The sequence below is a fragment of the Ictalurus punctatus genome, chromosome 4, assembly GCF_001660625.3.
Source record: "Ictalurus punctatus breed USDA103 chromosome 4, Coco_2.0, whole genome shotgun sequence".
NCBI classification, from domain to species: domain Eukaryota; kingdom Metazoa; phylum Chordata; class Actinopteri; order Siluriformes; family Ictaluridae; genus Ictalurus; species Ictalurus punctatus.
Genome location: NC_071284.1, coordinates 7,363,862 through 7,388,895, shown reverse-complemented (window position 1 = coordinate 7,388,895; position 25,034 = coordinate 7,363,862). Strand labels below are relative to the sequence as shown.

The window sequence follows — 25,034 nt, the reverse complement described above, 5'->3', positions numbered from 1 at the left end:
CACATTGTTGATACTTCTATAATCAACAATATGTGATACAGAGCATCACATTGTTGTTCACGTGGCTTTTTTGAAATATAAGTATAATTAAAATGTTACAAATTGCTCCTTTAAATTATGCACCAATTTTTTTTATGCATCATATGTAAGCAGTTCATTTCGAACAGGCACTTTACCTGGGAAATATATACTGCGTTCCTAGAACACACAGTTCCTTATGTGTGATGAAAAATCAGGATGTTGCAACATGTTTGTTCGGTCTGAGGGAGTACATGCTTACAGGACAATTCATATTTAAGGCATTTCATTGATATGCAAAAGGCAACAATATATATCCAGTGGAATGTAATAATCACTTAACAGGCTGTGACGAGAGACCAGAGAGATACTATTGACAAAGAGCATTTCATTAGATCACCCATAAGCATCAATTATTCAACACGCACACACACACACACACACACACACACACACGATCCACTCCCTGTATGGTGTGCCATAACGAAGCCAGCAGGCTGCTGCCGTCTGCAGTGCATCACACATCAGCCTTTGTCTCATGCACGCAGGCACACACACACACACATGCACACACATACACACACACACACACACACACACACACACAGTATAACAAGTTTACACAAGACGAGACCGATAAAAGGTGCTGCTCCTGAGTGTGAATGAGTCACTATCACAGGCTGTACATTTCTTTGATACAAAAGGGTCACTGCCTCTGCTATAATTAGGAGCTAGCAGCATTCAAGCCTACAAATGCTCCAGTTATAATAGTTAACACTACAAGCTATCAACAACGTCCATCTGTACTCACCTCCCGGCTCTCATCATCCTACCAGCGGCATGGAGAGGAGCACACATACACACACAGTAACGGTACACACACACCACCATGCACGGTTACACTGCCACCAGCTTCACCCCCTGCACTCCTCCTCTCTCTCTCTCTCTCTCTCTCTCTCTCACACACACACACACACTCTCTCTCTCTCTCTCTCTCCCCCCAACACTATGCTTTCACTTGCTGTTCCTTAGTAACAGAAATGGAACTAGCATCACTATGCTTCTCCCCTCCTCTCCATCTTTTCTCCAATGCTCCCTTCATTAGCTGCAGGAATAAATATTTTAACTACAGTAGACGCTTTGGTCCTCCTACCTACAGTAGTTATTACTGTGTGTATGTGTGCGTGTTGGGGTCACATAGCAACCTCAAATATTGATGCACATCACACATATGCAAATATAATAAAGACACATCTATACTAGGGATGTTACTGAACGTGAATTGAAGAGATAATGTGTCCTAAACAAATACACATATGAATAGTAGGTGCACATCTGGTCGAGACTTGAGATGTACATCAGGACTGCAACTTGAGACGAAAAAAGCATTCATTTACAAACCGGTACTGGATTTCTGCAGTTTTTTTGCGATTGTTTCAGCCAAAAATGCTTGATTTTGCTGTGGCTTTAAAAAAAAAAAAATTGTGATGCCATTTGCAGAGTTTTTTAAAATGCTTTTTTCTGTTAAACTACCTGAATTGGCGAAATTGCACAAAATTGCTTTGCACGGTCTTTCACAGTGATGTTTGTTGGTAAACGAGACCTTTTAGCTGTACTCATGTTCGACGCATGTGAATAGAAGGGGGCTTTGACTGAACGCGGTGTGATGTCACATGACATGTTTTGGCCCAAATCAGCAGAGAATCGGTGCGTTCATTTCTGCGATTGGGACCGACAAATAGGTTGCGTGCGATTCTTTTTCGGTCTGTCTTCAGTGGTTTGCTCCACAAGCACGTCATAAACACGGTCACACGGAGCTAAACATATTTCTTCCATATTTCTGTACAAATAAGGTTTTGTCGACAGAGCTGTTGCACCATAGCCCACGCAGTCCACACACACACTGCATCTCTCTGCTGGGCTCTCCAAAATCATCATTTCCATTTCAAAAAATATCAACTTGTATGTCGAGCATGTTTCGAATCAATTTTAAAAAGCAAGTCCACTAAACAAAGCACAACTAATATTTATAATTCGAAACATAAAATTTCAAGTTATTTTTTTTTATACATGCGTTGTGTTTCGGCACTGCTCCTCTGCGCGGATGAATCCGATGGCTTGAGGTATGTATGGGTTCTATATTAGCTCCAATACTTGAGAACGGAGGTGATGGCTGGCACGGTTCTAAGAATTTAAAGTAATTTGTTGTGAATCACACAATAACCACCAGGAGGCGCATGGAACAACATACTGTTGCTGAACACAGTACAATAAAAAATGGAAAGTGTGGTTGAATGGTCCACATAAAAAGATCATAAGTTTTGATGAGAAACGTAATAAACCTAATTTAAACAAGTTTGTAATTACAAGATTTATGTATATAAAGTGAGCGTGATTGAGTCTCGTAGTACAGGTACAATAACTATAGCATTTAAATGAACGTGGCTACAGCATTTACATTTACAGCATTTGGCAGACACCCTTATCCAGAGCGACTTACATTTCTCTCATTTATACAACTGAGCAGAGAAGATTAACGGCCTTGCTCAAGAATCCAACAGTGGTAGCTTGGCAGTGCTGGGGTTTGAACTCATGATCTTCTGATGAGTAACGCAGAGCGTTTAACCACTGAGCCGCCACTGCCCCTGCATGTGTAATAGCGAAGTACGCTGCAGTTCGAGCCCCAGCTCAGTTTAGTGTTTCTTAAATATGTTTATTTCAAGATATTAAGGTATATAATACTGAAGTAGTTTGAGAGTATAGGAACACCGACTTGATTACGCCATTCTCATTGCTTCATGGGATGGAGTGCTCGCTTTTTAAAAAAAAAAAAAAAAACACAAAAAAAAACACGTCTGCATTGTTTATATATAGAGTACACCACCCAAAAGTTTTGAAAGACTCGCTTATTCAAAATATTTATTTATTTATTTCCCCCACATTTTAGAATAATATTACCGTCTGCAAAGCTACTTCATGAAATAACACAAACGGGTCAAGTCTGTGTACTTGATCTTTCATGTAGGAATGAACTACATACCAAATTATTGTTAAGTCACGTTTGGGGTTACCCCCCCCCAGCAAATATAAACAGAATACATAATGTACAATGTAAAGTTATTGAAAGTTTGGAAATGATCTGCTACATGCCAGTGTGTCCACCCTGATGCTCAACCACAGCTGGAAGAACTTTAAACGGTCTGTTGATATAATTATTGCATGCTGCTTCTGTCAGTTCCTCAAACCAGAATTCATTTATGGCAGCAACCAAGTCAGACTTTGTTGTCTTTTTAGCCTTCTTCTGAATGTAGTTCTGCATAGCGTGCAACACCATTTCAACTGGACTTATATCCGGGGATTCGGCAGGAGTCTTAACCCAGTTTATACCCTCTTTAGCAATGACTCTTCTCGCGGCAGTGTGCTTAGGCTCATTGTCCTGGGGAGGGGGGAAAAAACCCAAAACTAACAAAAACAAAAAAATAAATGGTGGTATTCTCCAAAGTTATCCTTAATATATGGCTGCTGTTTCTTTTATAATAGCATCGAACGATCCATTACCCCTTGCAGTAGACCCCGGTGCTGGTCTGGATACTGCTCCCCACACATGAGCATTCAGGGGTGTTGTGGCTTTGGTTTGTAGAAATGTCTCCCTGTCTTATGGAAAGACATGGTGGCAAAGTGCTCCAAAGCCACTGCTGTTTCATCAGTGAAGATGACGTCGTGAAACATCTCCGCCTCGTTGATCCACTTTTGTGCTTGCTGGAGACGAATCTCTGTTTTTGTCTGTGATCACGGGACAGTGCTGGGTTTTCATGCACTTCCAACCCATTCTTTGCCGGATACTCCGAATGCATCGCTCAACCGATGTCTACTCCATTTTTCATGCCACAGCTGTTTTTTTTTTCACAGAAGCTGAAGTCAGTTCATCATTCTGGCTGGTGATGTTATCAATGGCTTTAATAATGTCACTAAAAACCAAGGGAAAAATTAAACATTTGTCAATACCAGTCCTTTATTTTATTTGACTTTTTAAGACAGTCATATTGTATGAAGTTGGAAAGATATAACTTGTGTATTTATCTTGCGAGGTTTACGCATGCGTGGTCTTTGTTCTTTGTGATGTCTTCTGATTGAGCTCAATGTAGCGAACTTAGATGGTGGTGTATTTCTTGAGTGAATCTTCCAGCAGCCCTCATTGTCCTGAAGTCTTGCGATCTTGGGCATTTTGAGTTGCCTTTACAGACGGATCAACGGTATTTATCCACGCAGACACAGGTGGCCATTGGGGGCGTGAACACCACTGAATGGCGGCCCATGACAACGTGAAAGGTTCAGGTCATGGACTATTAGCAAATTTTGTTCAAAGGGCTATTAGCAAAAAACAGAATTTCAGACTACATGGAGAACTCTGTGTGTGTGTGTGTGTGTGTGTGTGTGTGTGTGTGTGTGTCCTGACATGCTCGTTTCTTTCCCCTCTCCAGGATGCTTAAAACGTGAGTGGTAGTTGTGTCAGACCACTGCAGCGTATCACGAGGCCCGCGACCTCATTATACGTCATTTAAATTAGTAATTAAAACCACATATATGCATTATTATTTAACGGAGGAACACCACCGAATGTAGTGAAGTAAAAAAACACAACGAAGTAAATGTAGTGCGTTACTGATTACACACACACACTTACTTTCCTATGCTAATTGAACAGATTTCACACATTCTGGTTGTGAATTAAGAGCCTATTCATTCTCTGAGATACGGCACCGATACAGTGACCTCGTTTACTTCGGAAAAGCAGCTCTCCAGAGATGAAAAACTCTCGCGCACACATAGAAACACATTTTCTTTCTTCCCTCCCACTGCTCAGTAACTGGGTTACAAACACAAACACCATTAAAGAGAAATCCGAACCACGGTAGAGCAGCTTCCCTATGAGAGACTCTGGTGTAAAAAAACAAAAAAAAAAACATAAAAAGTAAAAGTGCAAAGCCATTTCTAATCATTTGGGTCAGGAACAAGCCTCTTGGGGCACTTTCACATCTATTCATCCGTTTCCTGAGTTCGAATCGGAGCTAAATTGTAACGTGCTTGTCCTGGGCTAGAGATTTTTCCACCCCTGACACGCTCACCTCAAGAAACTGTTACAAATGAAAACCAAATCACTTCTAATGTACGATTCAGCCTTCGCGCTTTGGGTCGCACCTTGTACCAGAGTCTGATGATCACAGATTGATAGCAAAGAAAGCATATATTGTGGAAGAACATCATTTGGTTTCAAGATGGCAGTTATTTTTAGTTCTGAAACTTCCGTTTTTAATAAAAAAAAATATATATAAAAATAGATAACAGATGACCATAGATTGTCAGAATTGACATAAGCAACTCAGATACTGAACAGCTCAGCATGGTTTGAGGCAAGTATATGGCAAATTAATTTAGGCGTTTTGAACAGGCCTCATCTGGTAGCGTTTAGTTTCCCAGTGCAAAATTAGAAAAAGCCATATTCACAAACCAAACTTGTCTTGGCTCATCACCATATGCTTTACAAACTAGCTGGAAGCAGCTGATTTAATGTTAAAATTATGTACATTATTATTTTTTTTAAATTTTGTAATAATTTTCTCTTTTTGAGCATGTGTGGAGATTTTTGTTATATAATCGCTCCTAGTAAGATTTTTTTTCCAAAGAATCTTTGACCAAGAATCCAAAAAGTGACCTGAAACAGAACAGCAAAGCTTTTGATGCGATTTGGAACCTGAAAAGGCTCAGTGCTGCATGTGGGGGGGTGCTTAGAGACATGGAGAAGCTCTGAAATAGCACAGGATTAAAAGTGAAGAGCATTAGGCACGTCACCTGAAGAAATCAGATTAATCTCACTGTTTGCTGCTTGTTACAGCACTCAGCACTGTTTACTGTCTCACACACACAAACAGGATTTTACATACACTCCTGAGAATCTAACTCGACATGAGACACCAGAGAATTTCAGACAGCACATTAACACAGTGCTGGTAACCTGTGCCCCTCCCCTCCTTCACTAAAGAATGCATTAAGTCGTCCTCAACGTTTGTGTAACTCTCTCCGCTTCACCTTTAACATTCCTTAAATCACAGATCACAAGCTTCTGACGCAAGAACCACGTCACACCTAATACAGCCCTCTTTCTCTGGGAGACAGAGCCAGAGAGAGAAGAGGACAGAGACAAAGGAAAACAGCCTTGCTGAACAATGAACTAGAAAAACTCCCATATCAATAATACAAGTCATGCAACACGCAAAGTCATTAAACAAAACATTCCCACAGCAGCACATTTAACATCAAAGGGATTGAAAATAACAAAAACCATTTAATTTTACAGTGACAGTGGTCACCATAGCCACCCATACAGCAGTCAATGATTAAACAGCCTAGTATTTATAGAACTACTAGTACAGTGTTCACTAGGCGAAAGCTTGAATGGCCCCTTCACTGGGATTTACAGATACAGAGGTCACACCCCCTTCACTGGGATTTACAGATACAGAGGCCACACCCCCTTCACTGGAACTTACAGGTACAGAGGCCACGCCTCCTCCGTTGGAACAGACAGATACAGAGGCCACACCTCTTTTACTGGGACTGACGAGTACAGAAACCAAATCCCCTCCACATGGACTGACAGACACCACACTATGGGACTAATAGCCACAGTGGCCACACCTCCTTCACTGGGTTTGATAAGCATTCTACTCTCCACAGCTAAGACAACACTTTCACACAAAACCAAATGACATTGCATTGGACTGAAAATGCTCCAAATTCCACCCAAGAATCATAGACTGCTTGAACACATTTTGAGGTGCTTCCCTTATCACATCAACACTACATAATCCCTCTTCATCTCTCATCTTTAATAAACGTATACAATATTAGCATCATGGAAACCCCAAAAAGCACTATTTGACCCAAAACTATTACAGCAAAGCTGAAAATAACTTGTTTCTGATCATTTGCTTATCTGCATCGACACGACTGTGTGTGCGCACACTTTCTCCAGTCTCTCACCTGGGCTCTCTTTCTGTGCTCAAGTTCCTCCAGCTTGGTGGTGGTGCATGACCTGCGTCGGCCCTGGGTTCGGCCCCTGACAGGATTTCCCACTTTCCTGCACTGTGTATACGGTGATTTTTTGCTCGGTTTCTCGTCGTACTCTGCTGTCTCGCCTTCATGAAGTTTCACAGCCTTCTGTCTTCTCAGCAGGCTGTGTATGGACAGCACCAGCATTGTGCACAGCACGTACATGATCTCAGCGACTGGGACAAAGCACTTTTAAGATTTCAGTAACACCCAGTAGCACATCGAGTCCTCTGGGGGACATTCAACCTGTTTCTGCTCCACAGGGAGACTGTAATGCTATCTTCTGGTGCGTGTTACAGCTGTCTGTGAGATCAGCTGTTGCGTTGGTGACCTTGGTGTTCAGTCAGAAAGCCTGGAGTGAAACATAAGCAGCACCTCACAGCCGCAGAGATCAACGTCTAATGAAGTTCTTCTATTCCCTTCTCTATTCTTCAGTCTTCAAAGACAAAGTTCACTTCTGCAATATATTTACAGCGTGTCCCCGGTCTCGTACTGTAAATCCATTCTTTAGGGTTTAACAACCATATAGCCTGTAAGCGCTCACTGAGAATGTGGTGTGACATCAGAACGAAGCTGCTCCTAATGCTCATTTAGATTCCAGATAATCCAATGTCCTCGTGTCCCTAATGTGACTGTCTCAGGCCGGGTGCATGCACTGCTTTTATAGCTTGTTATTGCTTTCATAGCTGAAGCTGGTCATGCCCTGCTTACCTGGATACACACAGACACACCCCAGATAAAACTATGAGCTCTTCGGCGGAAAAATGATAGCGCTCTAATCCAAAGTCTTTCACATGCACCCGAATAACACTCCTTTACAGAACCTGCCAGGTCACGTAGCTGAGTTAATAAATTCTATATTGGAATCAAACTTTTGCAGAAAAACAATCCCATAAAGTCTTGACCCTGATGCTCAAGAGCCTCAGCCCTATTTACTCCTAGAATACTCAAACTTCCTGTCTGGAGGAATGGGTGAGCTCCTGGGGATGGTTGTTCATCCATATCTTTTAGTATTGACTAAAAGGGTGCCAATAATTGTTGCACACCTATATTTAAAATATACTAATTCTTGGATACACCGGTTTTGTGTTTGCAGTTGTTGGATGATCTAAGTTCCCTACATTGATCCATGAAAGCACAGTATTTTTGTACAAAAGGTTAAACCATAAAGACAATTATTCACTGCCTTCCTTGCTCATATTTACCAAGGGTGCCAATATTAGTGAAAGGCACCGTAGACCGATAGATAGACAGACAGATAGAGAATAGGAGAGAGAAAAGAAAGGCGAGCTATGAGAAAGAAATAATAAAAAAAAATGAAAGAAAGCAGAAATACTATGACCAACACACACACATTTTCAGCTTACACAGCAACAAAGCCATAAAGTTTGACCACAAATGCTATACGGCTTCCATTTTGTAAACATATCTAAATGTAACACTTTCTAAATCATCTTAAATCACTAATAGAATTAGCAAATGAACAACCTGCAATTGACAACCTGCGATTGAAACAGACCTGGGATTTTTTACCAACTGATTGATACAATATAAACACCCGAATGTGAAAAATGTGTTTTTATTGTGACGCACAATTAAATTGAACAAAAAGAAAGCTAAAACAGACATTTGTTGGTTGCATAAGTATTCACCATCCCCCGTTTCAGAAACAAACAGGACACAAAGATAGCACTTTGTGCCACGGCCAAAGAGTTCAATTTTGAGCTCATCAGACCAGACGACCTTTTCCTACATGCTTGTTGTGAGACCCCCGACACACCCCCCCATTCCCCCAAACAATGGCTTTCCTCTTACCACTTCTCCATAAAGCTCAGCTTTGTACAGTGTCCAGGCTAGGTTTTCCTGTGAACAGCTTCTCCAGTCTGAGCAGTGGACCTCTCCAGCTCCTTCACAGGTTACCCCCTTTTTTGCACAGTCTCTTCTAGGCAGAATGATGATTGTGACATGTTCCTTTTTAATAATAAATAAGTGGTGCAGCATAGGCTGCTCAAAGTTTAGAATTTTTATAATCAAACTCTGATACTTTCCCAGAACGTTGGCCAGGATGCTGTTTAGGCGTGCTCTGTAACTCTGGGCAAATCCATTTAATGATGTGACTTCTGATGGTAAGTGGTTGCACTAAAGCTAATTTAGGGGTTTTTACAGGAATGATGAATACTTATGTTGTCACTACATGCTTGTTTTTATTCGTAATATTATGATTACAACACTACAAAATGTGGAAATGTTAGAGGGGGTGGTGGTGGTGAACATACTGTATATACACAAGGCATTGTACTGTATGAACAGAGCAACCTTAATTGGTTGAGGGCTTTAGAGGGATGGTCTAAATATAGCATGACCCATATTATCAGTACTGAGGCAATCACTGCAATGCCACCTGATGGGACCTGACAGTCTCAATCAAAGCAAGAGAATTCTGATGGCCTGACTGTTTAGTGGCACATATTGCAGTTTAATTTGTATTTGTTTGGAAATGGAGCAGAGAACATGGGGATGGTGCTATTCTATGTAACCTATGTCAATGCGCACATCATGATGAAAACACTTGAACACTTGATTCAAAATTACCTTATACGAGTTCTTCCTCTGTTACAAAAGTCATATTTTAGATCACTGACATCCATTGCTTCATGCCTTTAACTTGAATTCTACCATAAAAGTCAATCAATTACAGCTCAAAATGGCTGATTCAACCCTGAGCATAAAGACATTCCTGAAGTGCTCTCTTGATTTATCACCAGAGTAAAAGCAGATAAGAATTATAGAAGTTTCTAAAAGATGCCTACACCAGAACATGTAGCAACACTGTTGTTTCAGCCAAGATGCTATTGTATATATTGTATCAAAATAATGCTTAGTCTCTCCTTTTCATGTCAGGCTCCTAATGCTCATTTACATAATGAGTAGTATAGTACAGGGGTTCCCAAACTTTTCCAGGGCAAGGCCCCCCAAATGGCATTAACATTTGACTGAGGCCCGCCTTTTGCAAGACGTCTTCACAACACATTAAAAATACAGACTTCTGAATATATGCCCCCCCCCCCCCTTTTAAAATTAATAATTACATCTTTACATTACGAATTAATTGTGTGTGGTTGTCCGAGAGTGAGAATTTATTTTTCACACCAAATTGTTGAGGCCCCCCCCCTGGGCGCCCCCTGGCGGCTCCCACTTTGAAAACTATTGGTATAGTATAGTATATATTACATTGTCATACTATGCATGTATACATTTACATTGTATAGTATATATTATGTTGCAATGATATCCAGTAAAGTTTATCACAGATTATATTATATTACCAGCCCTGCCATACATTACGCATTTTGCAAAAACATCAGAGTACACTAGTGTTAGAGAGGGAAGGGTTAATGTTTAGGTGCACTGCATTATGGGTATTGTAGTTGGGGTGAGGGTTGGGGCTGTGATGCCAAATACACCAAAAGAGCTTTCTGTCACAGTAACATGGAGAATGTTTTGAATTCAATAATGTGAATGTTCAACTTTGCAAACAAGTATATATTAAAAACTTCTGCTTAAATCAATGGTCAGAACTGTTCTTTTGGTTTTTGACTGAAGGGAATAAAAAAAGATGACGATTTTGACATGCAAAGATTAAATGGGCCTACAACAAAGTGTCAAATTTAACACTTTACAAATTATGCTAATGGGGACAATAATTAGAATGCAATTATACATGCCATTTAGTTTTTTCTTTTTGAGTGGTGCACTTTTGCTGAACACAGTGAAAATCTTAGCCATGTGAACATGAGACAACTGACTTCTAAAAGCGTTATATATATATATATATATATATATATATATATATATATATATATATATATATATATATATATATATATATATATATATATATATATATAACCATTTACTGCGCATTACCGCAGAATCACTGAAAAATCCACGATCCAGAATGCTTATGTCACGGAAAGTACGCCCTCCTCTACACGCCGTAAACCAGAAATAGTGGAAATACTCGTTGTTCTGTCTTTTTTAGGCTTACATTTGTGATTAATGATTGAATAGTTTTCCACAATGTTTTAAATATACAAAAAATTGCAATCAGGGAAAATTTGGAACCAGTTTGGACAGTATGTGTATAGTGATAAAACGCAGCTTACACTGTATTTGGTGTTCTAACAGCCTGATCCATTGGCTGTTTTTAAACTTGAGTATCTGCCCTCTGAAGGTCTCTGCACAGGACCGTTTCAAGCCTAGTGCACACACTGCTTTATATCTTGTTATTACTTTCTCAGCTGGAACTGTTCATGATTCATTCACCTGGATACACACAGACACACCCCTGATAAAATTATAAGCTCATCTGGAAAAATGATAAACAGTACTAGAGTACGCAGTCATTCAGATCGACCCGAGAGATACTCCTTTACAGAACCCTGCCATGTCACGTAGCAGAGTTAATGTTTTCTTTGTACAAAAATCAATCAAATCTCAGTAAATAATAACCCTGATACTCAAAGCCTCAGCACCATTTACGCCTAGAATACCCCCCACCCAATGCACGCGACTGGACTTAGTCTTGAACGTGTAAGTCTTCTTCACCCTCATCATACTCACTTGTACCCCATCCCTCATCCTATTATGTCCATCTGTTACTGTTATACAGTCAAAAGTCCAACTGACTATTTAACCCTTGTATGTAAAATGGAGGAATTCAAACGGATTCCATTTTCCATTCGATTTACACCTGTCTAACATTCGAAGGTTCAAAATTATTTTATTGCAACACAAAAATTAAATCAACAACAAAAAAAATCATGTGTCTTCCGGTTGCATAAGTATTTACTCCTCTGGGTCAATACATTGTAGTACCACCTTTTGCTATATTACAGCTGCAGGATTTCTAGGATATGTCTCGATCACCTTTGCACATCTGTCAGATCCTGATATTGTTGGCCATTCTTCTTGACAAAAATTGCTCAAGCTCTATGGGATTTGGCAGAGAACACTGGTGAACATCAACTGTCAAGTCTTGTCACAGATTCTCAATTGGATTGAGGTCTGTGCTGTGACAGGCCCTTTCTAAGACAGTCAGGTTCTTGGCTTTGTACCACTCCAGTGTCGCTTCGACAGTATGTTAAGGGCGGTCGTCCTGTTGGAAGGCAAACCTCTGCCTCAGTCCCGTCTAGGATTGCGATTCCCCTGCTGATGAAAAGAATCCCTTGTATTTGTTTGAAAGAAAACAGAAGAACGAGATTGTACCATTCTATGTAACTTGCATGTATATACACCGATGAAAGACCAATTTAACAAAGAACAACGTATTAAATTGTACCTTTTGTGACATACACAGGGCAATAGGAATTCTTCCTCTGGTTATAAAATTCACTTACTTTAGATTAGGCATGCAATTTCCTGTATATGAATTGCGTCGTGCTTTGACTAAATCCTCTGAGAAAGTCAATCAGTTACAGCCCAACATGGTTGCTTCAACCCAGAGCATAAACACATTTTTTCTGTGCTCCAAAGCCTATACAAACCTTATCAGACCTTATCTTATAGCCGAGTGCCCCTTTAGAGCCCAATTCGCTCATATCACCAGAATAAAAGTAGATAATAATCTAGATTTATATACACAAAGGAAGCCCATACCAGAATTTGTAGCAACCTTGTGGTGTCATATAAGCTGTAAGCTATATATAATATTAAAATAACTCATTATAGCAGTCTCTGCTTTGCATCTCAGTGTTCCACTTACTATGACTCTTGCTGATGTTCACAAGCAGCTAACAACTCTTACACACACTACTGAACCTCAGCATGTCAATTCACAGCAGAGACTTCAGGACAAATCTTCCATCCATACGTCACATCAGTGATGACTCACTATTATACTGCAGGATTACAGAAAATATGACAGGGTGGAAAAAGAACGGCGGGGGGAAAACAGAGAAACAGACACACACACAGAAACAGACACATTCAATCATCATTAAAATACGAAGGGGCCAGAAAACCAGACAGATGGAGAGAAGAAGCAAGACACAGGAAGTGAGAACGTCAAAGAAACACAAGAGAGAAACAGAAACACATGAAAGATGATAGATAGACAGATGGAGAAGGAGGAAGGCAAATGGGCAAATGGGGGAGACAGGCATATGAGAGACAGACACAAACGCAAAGAGGCTGTGAGACATAAGTAGAAAAGAGACAGAGACATACAGTATAGATGGAAAACGATCAACACAAAAGGAGGGAGAGATAGAGACAAAGACAAAGACAAATCACACAGAATTTCTGTTGTTCATGAGCAGCACATTTGGCATGGCTGTCCTTACATGCCCAGCGTGCGTGCGTGTGTGTTTTATTTCAGGAGCTAATTATACATCGAGTCAGACGGGTGGGAAGCGCCGTAATCACAGAGCACATCTTAACTTGGGCGTGTGTGTGTGTGTGTGTGTAAGTGTGTGTGTACGCGTTTGCCATGGTGTTTAAGTACAGAGCATCCTGAGTGAACACCGTAACGTCCAGTGTGACTCAGAGTCCCCGTCAAAGCATCCAGGCATGGGCACACACACACGGACAGAAGCAGCTATATTGGGGCTCCACATCTGCTCACCACATGTGCTCTTTTTTTTTTTTTTTTTTTTTTTTAAAAACAGAGCAACGTCAGAAAATACACCATGGTGTGTTTGAAACTAGTTTCAGCAAAATACATTCTGATGCCTGGGAGCTTACTACAAATAGCCTACGAACATCTACAAACGTACTACGAACATCTCTACTCCATTTGCATCCTGTAAAGAAGGTCAAGATTTATGAACATGGATGACTATGCAATTTATAAAACACACCTATGTTCTCATGTCATTACAGTTGGAAAGTCTCAGTATTAAATGGAAGAACAAATTTGATCTCCATAACTGGAATCTGTCTTCTGTGAGGACATTAACTGGGGTGGACCAAATGTTATAAATACTGTTGGTAGTTCCAGTTCCATGTTTTGGTTGCCTGGAAACCTAATTAAGACCCAAGTGGTAGCTAACATACTGTACCGAGTTTATGACTATTATCCTCTACTAACAAGGTTTCTAATGACAGCAGGCTGCTGGACAATGCTCTGTCCTCACACTGCATGTAAAACAGTTTAGTCAGTGTTTCCACAGCAGTGATTAAAAAAAAAATACATCCATAATCCAGACACGCTAATTAATCCATCTAGTAAAAGAAGTTCTATAAATCAACCAGACCATGTCTCTGTTTTTTCCCCCTCTTTCTTGCTGTTGTACTTACCTGTCTTTCAGGCAACTCTGTATAAAAACTTATAGCCTGGACATGAAAACTGCTTGTCCCAGGCACCTGGGCTACTGATCCCCCCCCCAACCAGGCATCATGGTGTACCAGCTCAGAGATTCACCACGTTCACCATAAAACTCCGGGTTCAGAATTAACTAAAATAATATTTGCTGTTTTTTGCTCTGTTTATGAACAATTCTAAATTTTGTGCAAGAGCACCTCAAATACTTCAGATAAAACCATCATTAAAGAGTGTGATGGTTCTGTCTGTACAATGCTGTCACCATATCTGTGTTTCATTTAAAAAAATAAGGAAGACAGACAGATACAACTTAAGAGAGATAAATAGAAATGGATAGAGACAGACGTTCACAGAGATTGTCAATGGGGAAAAATAGACAGAGTGAGAGTTATAAACACACAGAGAGAGAGAGATAGACAGATATAGACAGAGAAAGACATAAGGGGAGATAGGAAAAAGGAGAGACAGACAGAGAGATACACAGACAGATAAACACAGAGAAATGGCCATAGAAACAGAGGGACATAGAGAGAGGCACAGACATAGAAAAAGACAGACAGAGACATATTACGATAGCCAGAGACTGACAGTGAAAGATAGACAACAAAAGATCCAGATAAGAAGAGATAGAAAAAGGAAAGACAGACTGAATGAGAAACAGGAATTGACACTGAGATATAGAAAAAGAGAGAGACAGAAGAGATAAATAGAGGCAGAGAAAGACTGACATCAAGAGACAGAGGGAGAGAAATAGAAAAAGGGAGAGAGACAGAACGAGAGCGCTGGAGACAAAGAGAGATAGACATAGAAACAGACCGACAGAGAGAGACTGAGATAAACATTGAGAGATTGACACAGGGAGATGGAAAGAGACAGATGTACATTGAGAGAGAAAAAAAGAGAGCTAGACAATGAGAGATAGACACAGAAACAGGCTACATAGAGAGCGAGAGAGAAAGAGAGACAGACAGAGACACAGAGATATATCTAGACAGAGATAAACAAAGATTGATGCAGGGAGAGATTGAAAGAGACAGAGATAAGCAGACATTATGAGAGAGAGAGAGAGAAAGAGCTGCTCAAATAGCACACGACAATTATTCAGCAACACACTGGGATCAGAACAGACCTTGCAGTTTATAGCCATCATGTGTCAGAGTTTAAGACTAGCCTGTACTTATTTGACCAAATGATTCTTTTTTAAGTCACACCAATGCTATGATTTTAAAAAATGTGTGGTTTATGGTTTATTATCTATCTCACAGTATTTCAAATCACAACACTGAATTCATGACGACATGACAAGGCTCTGATGCCTTTCTGATCTGCAACACACTGCTCAGGCTGGAATGGAGAGAGCAGACAGCAGACAGGTGTAACGTGGCACAGAGAGCAGAGGAGAGAACAGTGCCACCTGCTGGTATGATGCAGCCAGTGCCACACGCTTCAACCATCTGTTCTCTATTCAGCACTTCACATCGCTTCTGGAAACTAGTTTTTATAGTAAGTGCTTCGAGACTTGTGTGCGAGTGGCCCAGTCCAAACAATAATGATTTTCAGAACTAACAGAATCATACAAAACCCAGGACACAACAAGGTTGCACGGGCTGCCATCGTGTAATGAGTAAATCCATTACCACATAGACAACACTTACTACATGGATCTTATGTTCTTCAAAATAAGGTTTTGATTGGCTTGTTCAAGAACACAACACTGGGACGGGAACTCACAACCTACCGGTATCTATGTAGAGCCTTACATCTTTCAGAGCGGCACAATTCATTGTATTTTAATCAAGAACATGATGTGTGGCTTGCAATATTGGTGAGCTCAGCTAATTGGCTAATGTTAAATATAATTTTAAAAAAATAGTTTATCGTATTTAGTCATATACTGTGGTGGCATACTGATTTTACTATTTTAAGTTGAATTCTGTTTATATTTAAAGGTTACACTCAACGTGACCAAGAAGGAATGTTATTTAAGTTTACAACCTTATCTTTTTCCCCAAAGCTAAAAACTTATATTTATTCACGAATAGTGTTGTACTTTTTTTTTATTATCAGTTTATAGTTACATTTAATGTGTAGTACAAGTTAGTTGCTACATTTTATTCCCTCACTAGCTTCTCTAAGTTAATAAGTCAAAAAACATAGCAACTTTTCATTTGATAGACAAACAGTAAGACTTTCCTGTGGCAGAAAACTTTACAAAGATTGTTACAAAGCTCGAACACTGAAGACTCCTTCCCGAAAACGCCTCACAGAAAACGTCACCATATCAACAATTAGAAAATGTTCTCCGTTAACTAAAATCATCATGCACCTGATGCATCAGAACGAGCACATTAATATAAACCTGTGATTTGTCTTTCAGTCAGAGCTACAGTCAGAGCAACTAGTATAGATATTATAGAAAATACTAAACACAAGCGAGAATTCAACAGTGCTGTGTTTGTTCTAAATAATTTTTGAATAATTGTACATCATTTTAGTCATTATTTTGCGGCCCCGCTGTCTTTCTGCACTGCGTAAGCCTTGTACAGCTTTATTTTCGACAGCATTGCTGATCACATCTTCCGGCGTGGAATTTTCTACTTTCAGTCCATGTCTTGTAACGTTATGTAACCGTCATCGGTCCCGAAACTAGCTCCTGAAACTTCGCTCGTCTTTCTGTGAAGACCAGAATAGCAGGATGAACTGCCACCCTATACAGCATCCACTCACTGTTTACTTCTCACAGTAAATCTCCTGAGGACACTTCGCTTCACTCTCGGCTCTGACTCGCAGTCTGGAATGACTCATGCTGAAGCAAAGGATTTGCAAACGGCAGCGATCTTGCTCATTTAATCCCCGTTTTATTGCATTTCCTTCTCCAACACACCCATTTAACGTCTTGAAAGGTGTGGTAATGAGCTGATGAGAATAGGAAGAACACTGTTAAGAGTATGGAAAAATACCAAAATGTGTAACTCTCTCTAGGGACAAGACTTAAAGACAGTGTTTTACAGACTAAAAGGGAAAAACAGGAGTGAAGCAGGACACAATTTTCCTCATGCATTTATGTGTAATGGCCTGGGCTTGTTTTTAAAACCCACAAGGTCTCCAGTCGCACACGACAGGCCGCAGCTTTGACGCTGTAAATCCAGAGTCCAGCGCAGTTCAGGGGTTTCTCAGCTCCTAAATAAACCTGACCATATAATAAAACACTATTAGTGTGCTGGGGCATGACACAAAGCAGATTTACTGTTCCCACTGTTCAATTATTTTAATAGGACAGGAATTTTCCAGTGATTACAATTTTTTTTTTTAAACTGAAAGAACAACATGCTGTGCTGTTATCAGTGTATACTGTAGATACATCTAACGTCGTGTCTGCAAAACAAGCACGTTCTTGTTATCGCTTTTGTTATCAACTGCTGTAGCAGATATAAACAGTTATGCCTTGCACAAGCCTTTCTTTATACTCTCTCGAAGTTAATAAAGAGAAAACAAAAATGCAGCTTGTCACATAACTGAGAAAGTGCAAGGTTGTCCGTCCTGAAAACTTCCCTGCAGCAAAAAACTTAAAGGAACAAATTTACCTCAAAAGCACTGTTGTACTAAATTCTTCTGTCATAAATTTTAAACATCTCTTTACAGAAGGATTCGCTAAGAGAGCATTTAAACGTTATTAAATAACATCAAGAATTCAACCCAGCTTTAAAGGGACGGTTTAAACATTTTTTCACTATAAGATGTAGTCGACCTTCTAAGACGTGCCTGACATTTAATTCTTTACTGTTATAGCTAATGGTAACCAAAGACCACACTTACAAATATACAGTTGTATGCAAAAGTTTGAGCACCCCTAACCGACTTACATATTTTGTTAATTCTTGAACTCAAAAGAAGCAAACTATTTTAAAAAATATTTTTCTGCAAATGTTTATGCACAGTTACTTTTTATTTGACAAATTTAAACAAACAAAACGATTATTTAGTAATTGTGGCATGTACAAAAGTTTGGACACCCTACTAAGCACTTAGTAACAGGAGCTTTGACAAAAATCAAAGCTTGCAAATGCTTTCTGTAGTCAGCTAAGAGTCTTCATTCTTCCTTGTAAAATATTTCTCGTTCCGAGATATTCTTGGGCCATCTTGCACGTGCTGCATGTTTAAGATCATTTCCGGGTTTTGCTTTGCCTTTCGGCCCGGCATATGAGCAGTTCTACCTGAAGGTTTTGCAGTTCCCCTTAACTTCCGTTTCTTTGACATTTTGGACAGTAGAAGCTATTAATCCTTTTTATAGTTTTCCCCTGTGTTACAGACATTAATTAGATTCATTTTCAGATCCTCTGTCAGCTGGTTAGAGGAGGTCATGTCGAGTCAAAGTCCAACAAGTTAATTAACTTCTGAGGCTTTACAACTGGATGAGTGTCCAAACTTTTGCACACAGCAAAATTATTATTATTTTTAAGTTAATCAAACATAAAGTAACTGTGCATTAACATTTTCAGACAATGTTACTGTTTAAAAATAGTTTGCTGCAGAGGTTGTGTTTATGTAAAGCAGCAAAATATGTCATTTGGCCAGGGGTGCAAAAAACCTTTGGATACAACTAAGTTCAGAGTAGGTCATCAACCTTTCAGCTTCTGGTAAAAATCTACCTTCAAACTTTGACAGGGCAGAATGATTTCAAACTGGGCTAAGGGGAAAATTTTAAGATTGCGCAAATTTGACTTTTACACCAGTATGCATGTTCCCTGATCTTATATTCCTTATACATTTTATGCTCCTGATCAGTGTTAGGGACAAAATCATTAGCTGAGTATAAACGTTTGCATATCTCAGAACAGAATAAAGACCCAACTGGAATATATAGCAATAGGATTCTATCAATACATCACAAGTGGCAAAAATGGTCAAATAGTATGGTAAAAAAGCAACAGAAGAGTGTTAACCCTATTGTCGGGAGATGACGAGTTTGAATTCTGACACTGCTGAAAGAGTAAACCTGGCTGTGCTCGCTAGATGGGAGGGATGACGTGTTCTTACTCTCTCCTGTCAATCACAGCAAAACTGGCCAATCATGTGCATCTGAGAGTTCATGTATGCGGATGAGGGCAAATAGCAAGTGTTACACTGTCCTGTGTAGAGGTCGACCGATAGTGGATTTTTACTGATAACGATAACTAAGATGGCCAGTACAAAACTTAGGTGGACTTTATTACGAAAATAAACAGTACAGACTGTACCTTGAAAATGTACTGTACTTTTTTTAAAATTAAATAATAACATATAAATAACATTATTTAACATAAATATTAAAGTAAATAAAATATATACAAAATAGAGACATCCAAAAGAAATAAAAAAACAAATAAACAAACAAAATTGTCAGAGATGACCGATAGTTACAGCAATCGATTATCGATGCCGTTTAGTCTGCAAAACCGATCAATCAGTCGACCTTTAGTCCTGTGACCTATTAGAAAAAGATGCAGACACACTTCATGTGTCTCGGAAATAACACGTGATGGGTTGTTGTTTGTTGTAGGATTGTTGCCGATTGTTGATGCAGGATATACATACGAGGTGGGATCCAAAAATACCCAGAATTCGAACGTGGCATGCGCACTTGGCGTAGTTGCAGGGTTTGCCACAAGGTAGTATGTAATAACAGGCTGGTGAGTCAGTCTCCCGAGTGGTGAGAACACATCCAGAGGAGTGGTGCACACAGAACTGGATCTTGCACCATGATAATGCACCTGCACACTGCATTTTTAACCACAGTTTTTCTGGTGAAAAACTCCTTGGTTATCACTTCACATCCACCATATTCACCAAATCTCACTCCTTGCGACTTCTTTTTGTTCCCAAAATTTAAAAAAAAAAAAAAGAGACTAAAGTGGAGAAGATTCACCACCGTGGAAGAAATCCAGGAAGAAAAAAAAAAAAACTAAACGCAGGAGGCTCTAGAGATGATAACAAAAGATGACTACAAGAAATGTTTCCAGGAATGGGAGAAACACTGGGACAAGGGTACTGCATCACAAGGAGAGTACTTTGAAGGTGATAAAATGAGAAATGCTGTACGTTTTAACACACCAGGATTTATTATTTTTTTGTAATTTTTGGGTTCCCCCTTGCAAATGTAATTTTCTTTGTTTAGAATTATTTTTATTTGTAGATAATTAAATAAATAGTGGATTTTTTTTCCATACAAAAAACAAACAAAAAACTAAAAAAAACACTCAGCTGTGCTAGAAGATAATTTTACGAACACCTCACACTCACACCTACTAAACCCACTCATTACCTGAGCTCAGGTGTGTGTACAGAGAGCAGGAATATTCGTCACCCCAGACACTATGATTTTGCTCCAACATGTTACTTACTTATTTGACTACATGACTATTTAGGATTACTCAGTGGCTGATCGAGCACAGTTTGAGTTCAGGTGTGTGTAATATGCATGCGTGTGTGTGTGTATATGTATATGTGTGTGTATATATATATATATATATACACACACACACATACATACATACATACACACACACACACACACACATATACACACACCTTGAATGTTAGAAATGGGCTACATAATTCATCACCATCATTATCATTATTATTATTATTATTATTATTATTATTATTATTAGTAGTAGTAGTAGTAGTCCTGTTCTAAAACACCTGCATTTATTATTATTATTATTATTATTATTATTATTATTATTAGTAGTAGTAGTACTGTTCTCAAACAGCTGGATTTATTTATTTATTTATTTATTTATTATTATTATTATTAGTAGTCCTGTTCTAAAACAGCTGCATTTATTTATTATGATTATTATTATTATTATGATTATTATTATTATTATTAGTAGTAGTAGTAGTACTGTTCTCAAACAGCTGGATTTATTTATTTATTTATTTATTTATTTATTTATTATTATTAGTAGTAGTCCTGTTCTAAAACAGCTGCATTTATTTATTATTATTATACCTTAACTACAGGCCTCATTATAATTATAGCTTGTTTGTAGCACTTGACCAGTTCATTGCAGAATATTGTAGATAATAACGGCCTCTGCAGTCCAGCTATTTCAGATCCAGCCGCCTTACAATTAGTTGCACCCACCAGAGTTTTCAACGTCATCTAAACTTTTACATCTTTTCCCCCTGACCGGACAAACTTTATTTCTAACAAGAAAAAACGTTAATATGTTTGTCCAGAGTTAAACCGAACACAAACACAGACAAGATACACAGAAACCCAAAACGGAAACTTAAATCATTTCCTAGACTATATTTTCCCCAGCCAAAAGCCCAAGTATGGAAAGGAAACCAACTTACAGTTTGACGCCAAGACGCCAAAACTTCTCCCCAGGACTCGTCTTTCCCGTCTTTCCGTCAGTCCCAGGAGATATTTTGAGCTTTGTAAACAGTAGCACCTCGACGTCGCTTAAAAAAAGAGCGTCCAAAGTTGAGTTAAATATGAATGAGAAAACTGTTCAGCCAAACCGAAAACACAAGCGGTAGCACGGCGCGGGAACGCGCACTGACAGACTCATGGAAAACGACGGTGGGGGCGCGCACAGCTGACCGCGCGCGCTCTGACGAGCAGTGACGTAGCTGCGTTCCAATCTGTGAACAGTTAGTGCGAAAATCCTCTCAGACTCACATACTTAAATAGTGTTCTAGATACTGTTCAAGTATGCATAACTGTCTGCCCACAAGAGTGTATTAAATCACATACTTTTATACATAACTGTTCATACCAACCACTGCCACAAATATCTACACTTTTAAATACTTAAAAGTAATTACTATTTATTAATATGAGGCACTTTAAAAGTGCTGAATCTAGGGAATCTAGGCTTAGTGGTTAGCACGTTCGCCTCACAACTCCAGGGTCCTGTGCGTTCGAGTCGCACCGGGGCCCTGTGCGTGCGGAGTTTGCATGTTCTCCCCGTGCTGCGGGGATTTCCTCCGGGTACTCCGGTTTCCTCCCCCAGTCCAAAGACATACATGGTAGGCTGATTGGCGTGTCTAAAGTATCTATAGTGTTTGATTGTGCCCTGTGATGGACTGGCACCCTGTCCAGGGAGTACCCTGCTTTGTGCCCGATGCTCCCTGGGATAGGCTCCATGTTCCCTGTGACCCTGAAAAGGATAAGATGGATGGATGGATGGAATCTAGGTTGGGGCAAAATACTTACCCACGTCAATAGAAAATTACATAACATGCCCCCTATCTGTGTATGATATGCTGAGTAGGGGCTCAATCAGACATAAGCAAGATTTGTTTGTCATTTAGCAAGCTACAAAGAAAAAGTCATAGCTAACATAACAATAGGCTAAATTCAGTATCATTAGTCAAAGGTAGCTAATAACAAACTGAAGAAATCCAATGTTATTGTTGGCTACGAAAGACCTCATGTCTGTAGCTTGTTCCATGCCTCTGGATAATAATGAAATAAAGTTTCCCAGAGATATTGTAATGGGAGCGCTGTTATTATTCCATCTAGCTATGATCAACAGTATTGGCCTGCATGTATATGGAATCAATAAAGACTCATTATCATTAACATTATCATTACCATTATCATAAAGTCACTCAGCTTGGCCTGTTTTCCTTAAAAAGCAACTCATGATGCATCATTTACCAGAGATGGTGGTATCAGATGGGTGGAAGATTTTCACAGCAATTACAGTTTACTTTGTAGTTTAATGGAACATTTCCAAACTGCTTCTTTAAAGCAATTTAAATATGACAGATTTTTTAAAATTCAGATACTAAATATAACCACTTTGTACCTAAGGGAAAATTCAGATACTAAATATAACCACTTTGTACTTAAGGGAAATCAAAATATACTTGAAACAAGAGTGACAGATTGTGTTTAGTGCTTGCTACATTATCCAATGGTATTTTTAGTGCTACATGTTTTATTCGTTTTAATGTACAATTCATTATCCGTAGCAGCACCGCAGACAAATTGTTTTACATGCTTTTGCTGTCTGTTATCTGCTACAAGTAGTCAAAGTGCCCATCACTTTTAGACAGCAAATATAATACACCACATGGGTATTTATTTATTTATTTATTTGTTTGTTTATTTATTTTTTCCAATACTAAGGTTGTTAACACTCAAAAACTAACAAATATAGTATAGTGTGCAGTATAGTGAAAATACCCAGGCACCATATTAGTTCATAGTGTCTGAAAATGTACTTGTGTATTGTGCTCTGCTTTTTTGTAGAACGATTAATATAAACCTGTGATTTCAATTATAGCCTACCTTATAGTAAACGAATCACCTTCTTACCAATCTGATTTGAGAATTCAACAGTGCTGTGGTATAAAAGGAATTAATCATACTGCTCCATCTTGTACACAAATGAATCAACACATAAAGAATATCTTTATATCCCTTAAATAATGAACAACCTTTATGCTGTCACCAACTGTAGAGCTTTTAAAAGACTTGGTTATTATCAGTGTTTCCCGTCTGCTGAACGAACTCAGCTCATTCAGTATTGTTTCCTAGATTCTCGCCTTTTTTCACTTCCTGTCTTGGGTCTACTAGACGGTGGGAGAAACAATGCCAAAAATCCTCCCATTTCCTGTCCCTTTTCCCCTCTCTCTCTCTCTCTCTCTCTCTCTCTCTCAATATGTCCAGTCATTGCTTATGGTTAGTGAGTGAAGAAACACAAAGATAATTTACATTGTAATTTACAATTAATTTACAAAATACACAATATGGTGACAGAAATCACATACTGAAAATTTGCTATTTTATATGGACAAGTCTTCAGCTGTAGTATGTTTATATTGCAAATACAACGTTCCTTCAATTGCTCAATTTCAGTGCAACTTCCAAAAATCAGAGTACACCCATGTTGTTTATGGCGGGTTAATGTTACTAGTAAATTAAACTCTGTTTAATGGGGCAGTGTTAATACTTCCTTTCCTGTTCATAACATATAAAATGTCTTTTAAAAAAAAAAAACCTCACCTCATATTATACAGAAAAAGAATTTTCTACAGAGTAGGTGAGAGCAAGCACAATCGCAACACGCTTGTTTTCTCTAACTGCACACATTGGTTATAAATCTGTGTACAGAAACCTCAAAGTCTCAGCTCAGGATGGGCCCAGCTACTTGGAACAAAAACTGATCTATAACTGTAAAAGCTATACATATATAAACATTCTTGCACATTCTTGTTCCTTATACTTGGACCTTAAATCCAAATGTAATGCTCAGAATTGCTCACAGTTCCACTTTTAGTGCCAGTTTATAATGGGAAGGGTTCAAGTCTCAGTCTTAATTTTGTTTGGAAGGTACCTAGGTGAGTATAGTGTGCATGAAGATTTCAGGTTCTAGACTTCTCTTGTTTTTTTTTTTATAGGGGAAAGAAAGTACATAAAAAAAAAAAATTCCCCTCATTTTTGGGTTGAATATCTCTGGTGGGGGACCAGATACGAACCTGAAATTTTCACAGAAATAAGTCCTCTATAGTAGCATTCTGCTGTAACAATTTTGAATTTGACATTCCACTGGTTACAGAGCTAGGGCTCGTAGAAATC

At 39.0% G+C, this 25,034-nt stretch overlaps 1 protein-coding gene across 5 annotated transcripts in view; it reads right to left on the bottom strand.

Moving 5' to 3' along the window:
- The window catches only part of kifc3 (kinesin family member C3), a 55,805-nt gene extending 33,784 nt beyond the window's left edge, over window positions 1-22,021 (bottom strand). The window contains exon 1 of one of the 5 annotated variants that reach the window (XM_047154769.2): window positions 21,797-22,021. Coding sequence is in view for 3 of the 5 variants with exons in the window: in XM_047152709.2 (XP_047008665.2) it covers window positions 7,060-7,293 (234 nt within the window). In the remaining 2 variants the exon portion in view is untranslated. Of the gene's footprint in view, window positions 1-829; window positions 930-7,059; window positions 7,939-21,796 lie in introns of those variants that run through there. The other 4 variants (XM_047152709.2, XM_047152711.2, XM_047152710.2 and 1 more) reach the window with 4 other exon arrangements.
- Between the last annotated feature and the right edge of the window lie 3,013 nt (window positions 22,022-25,034).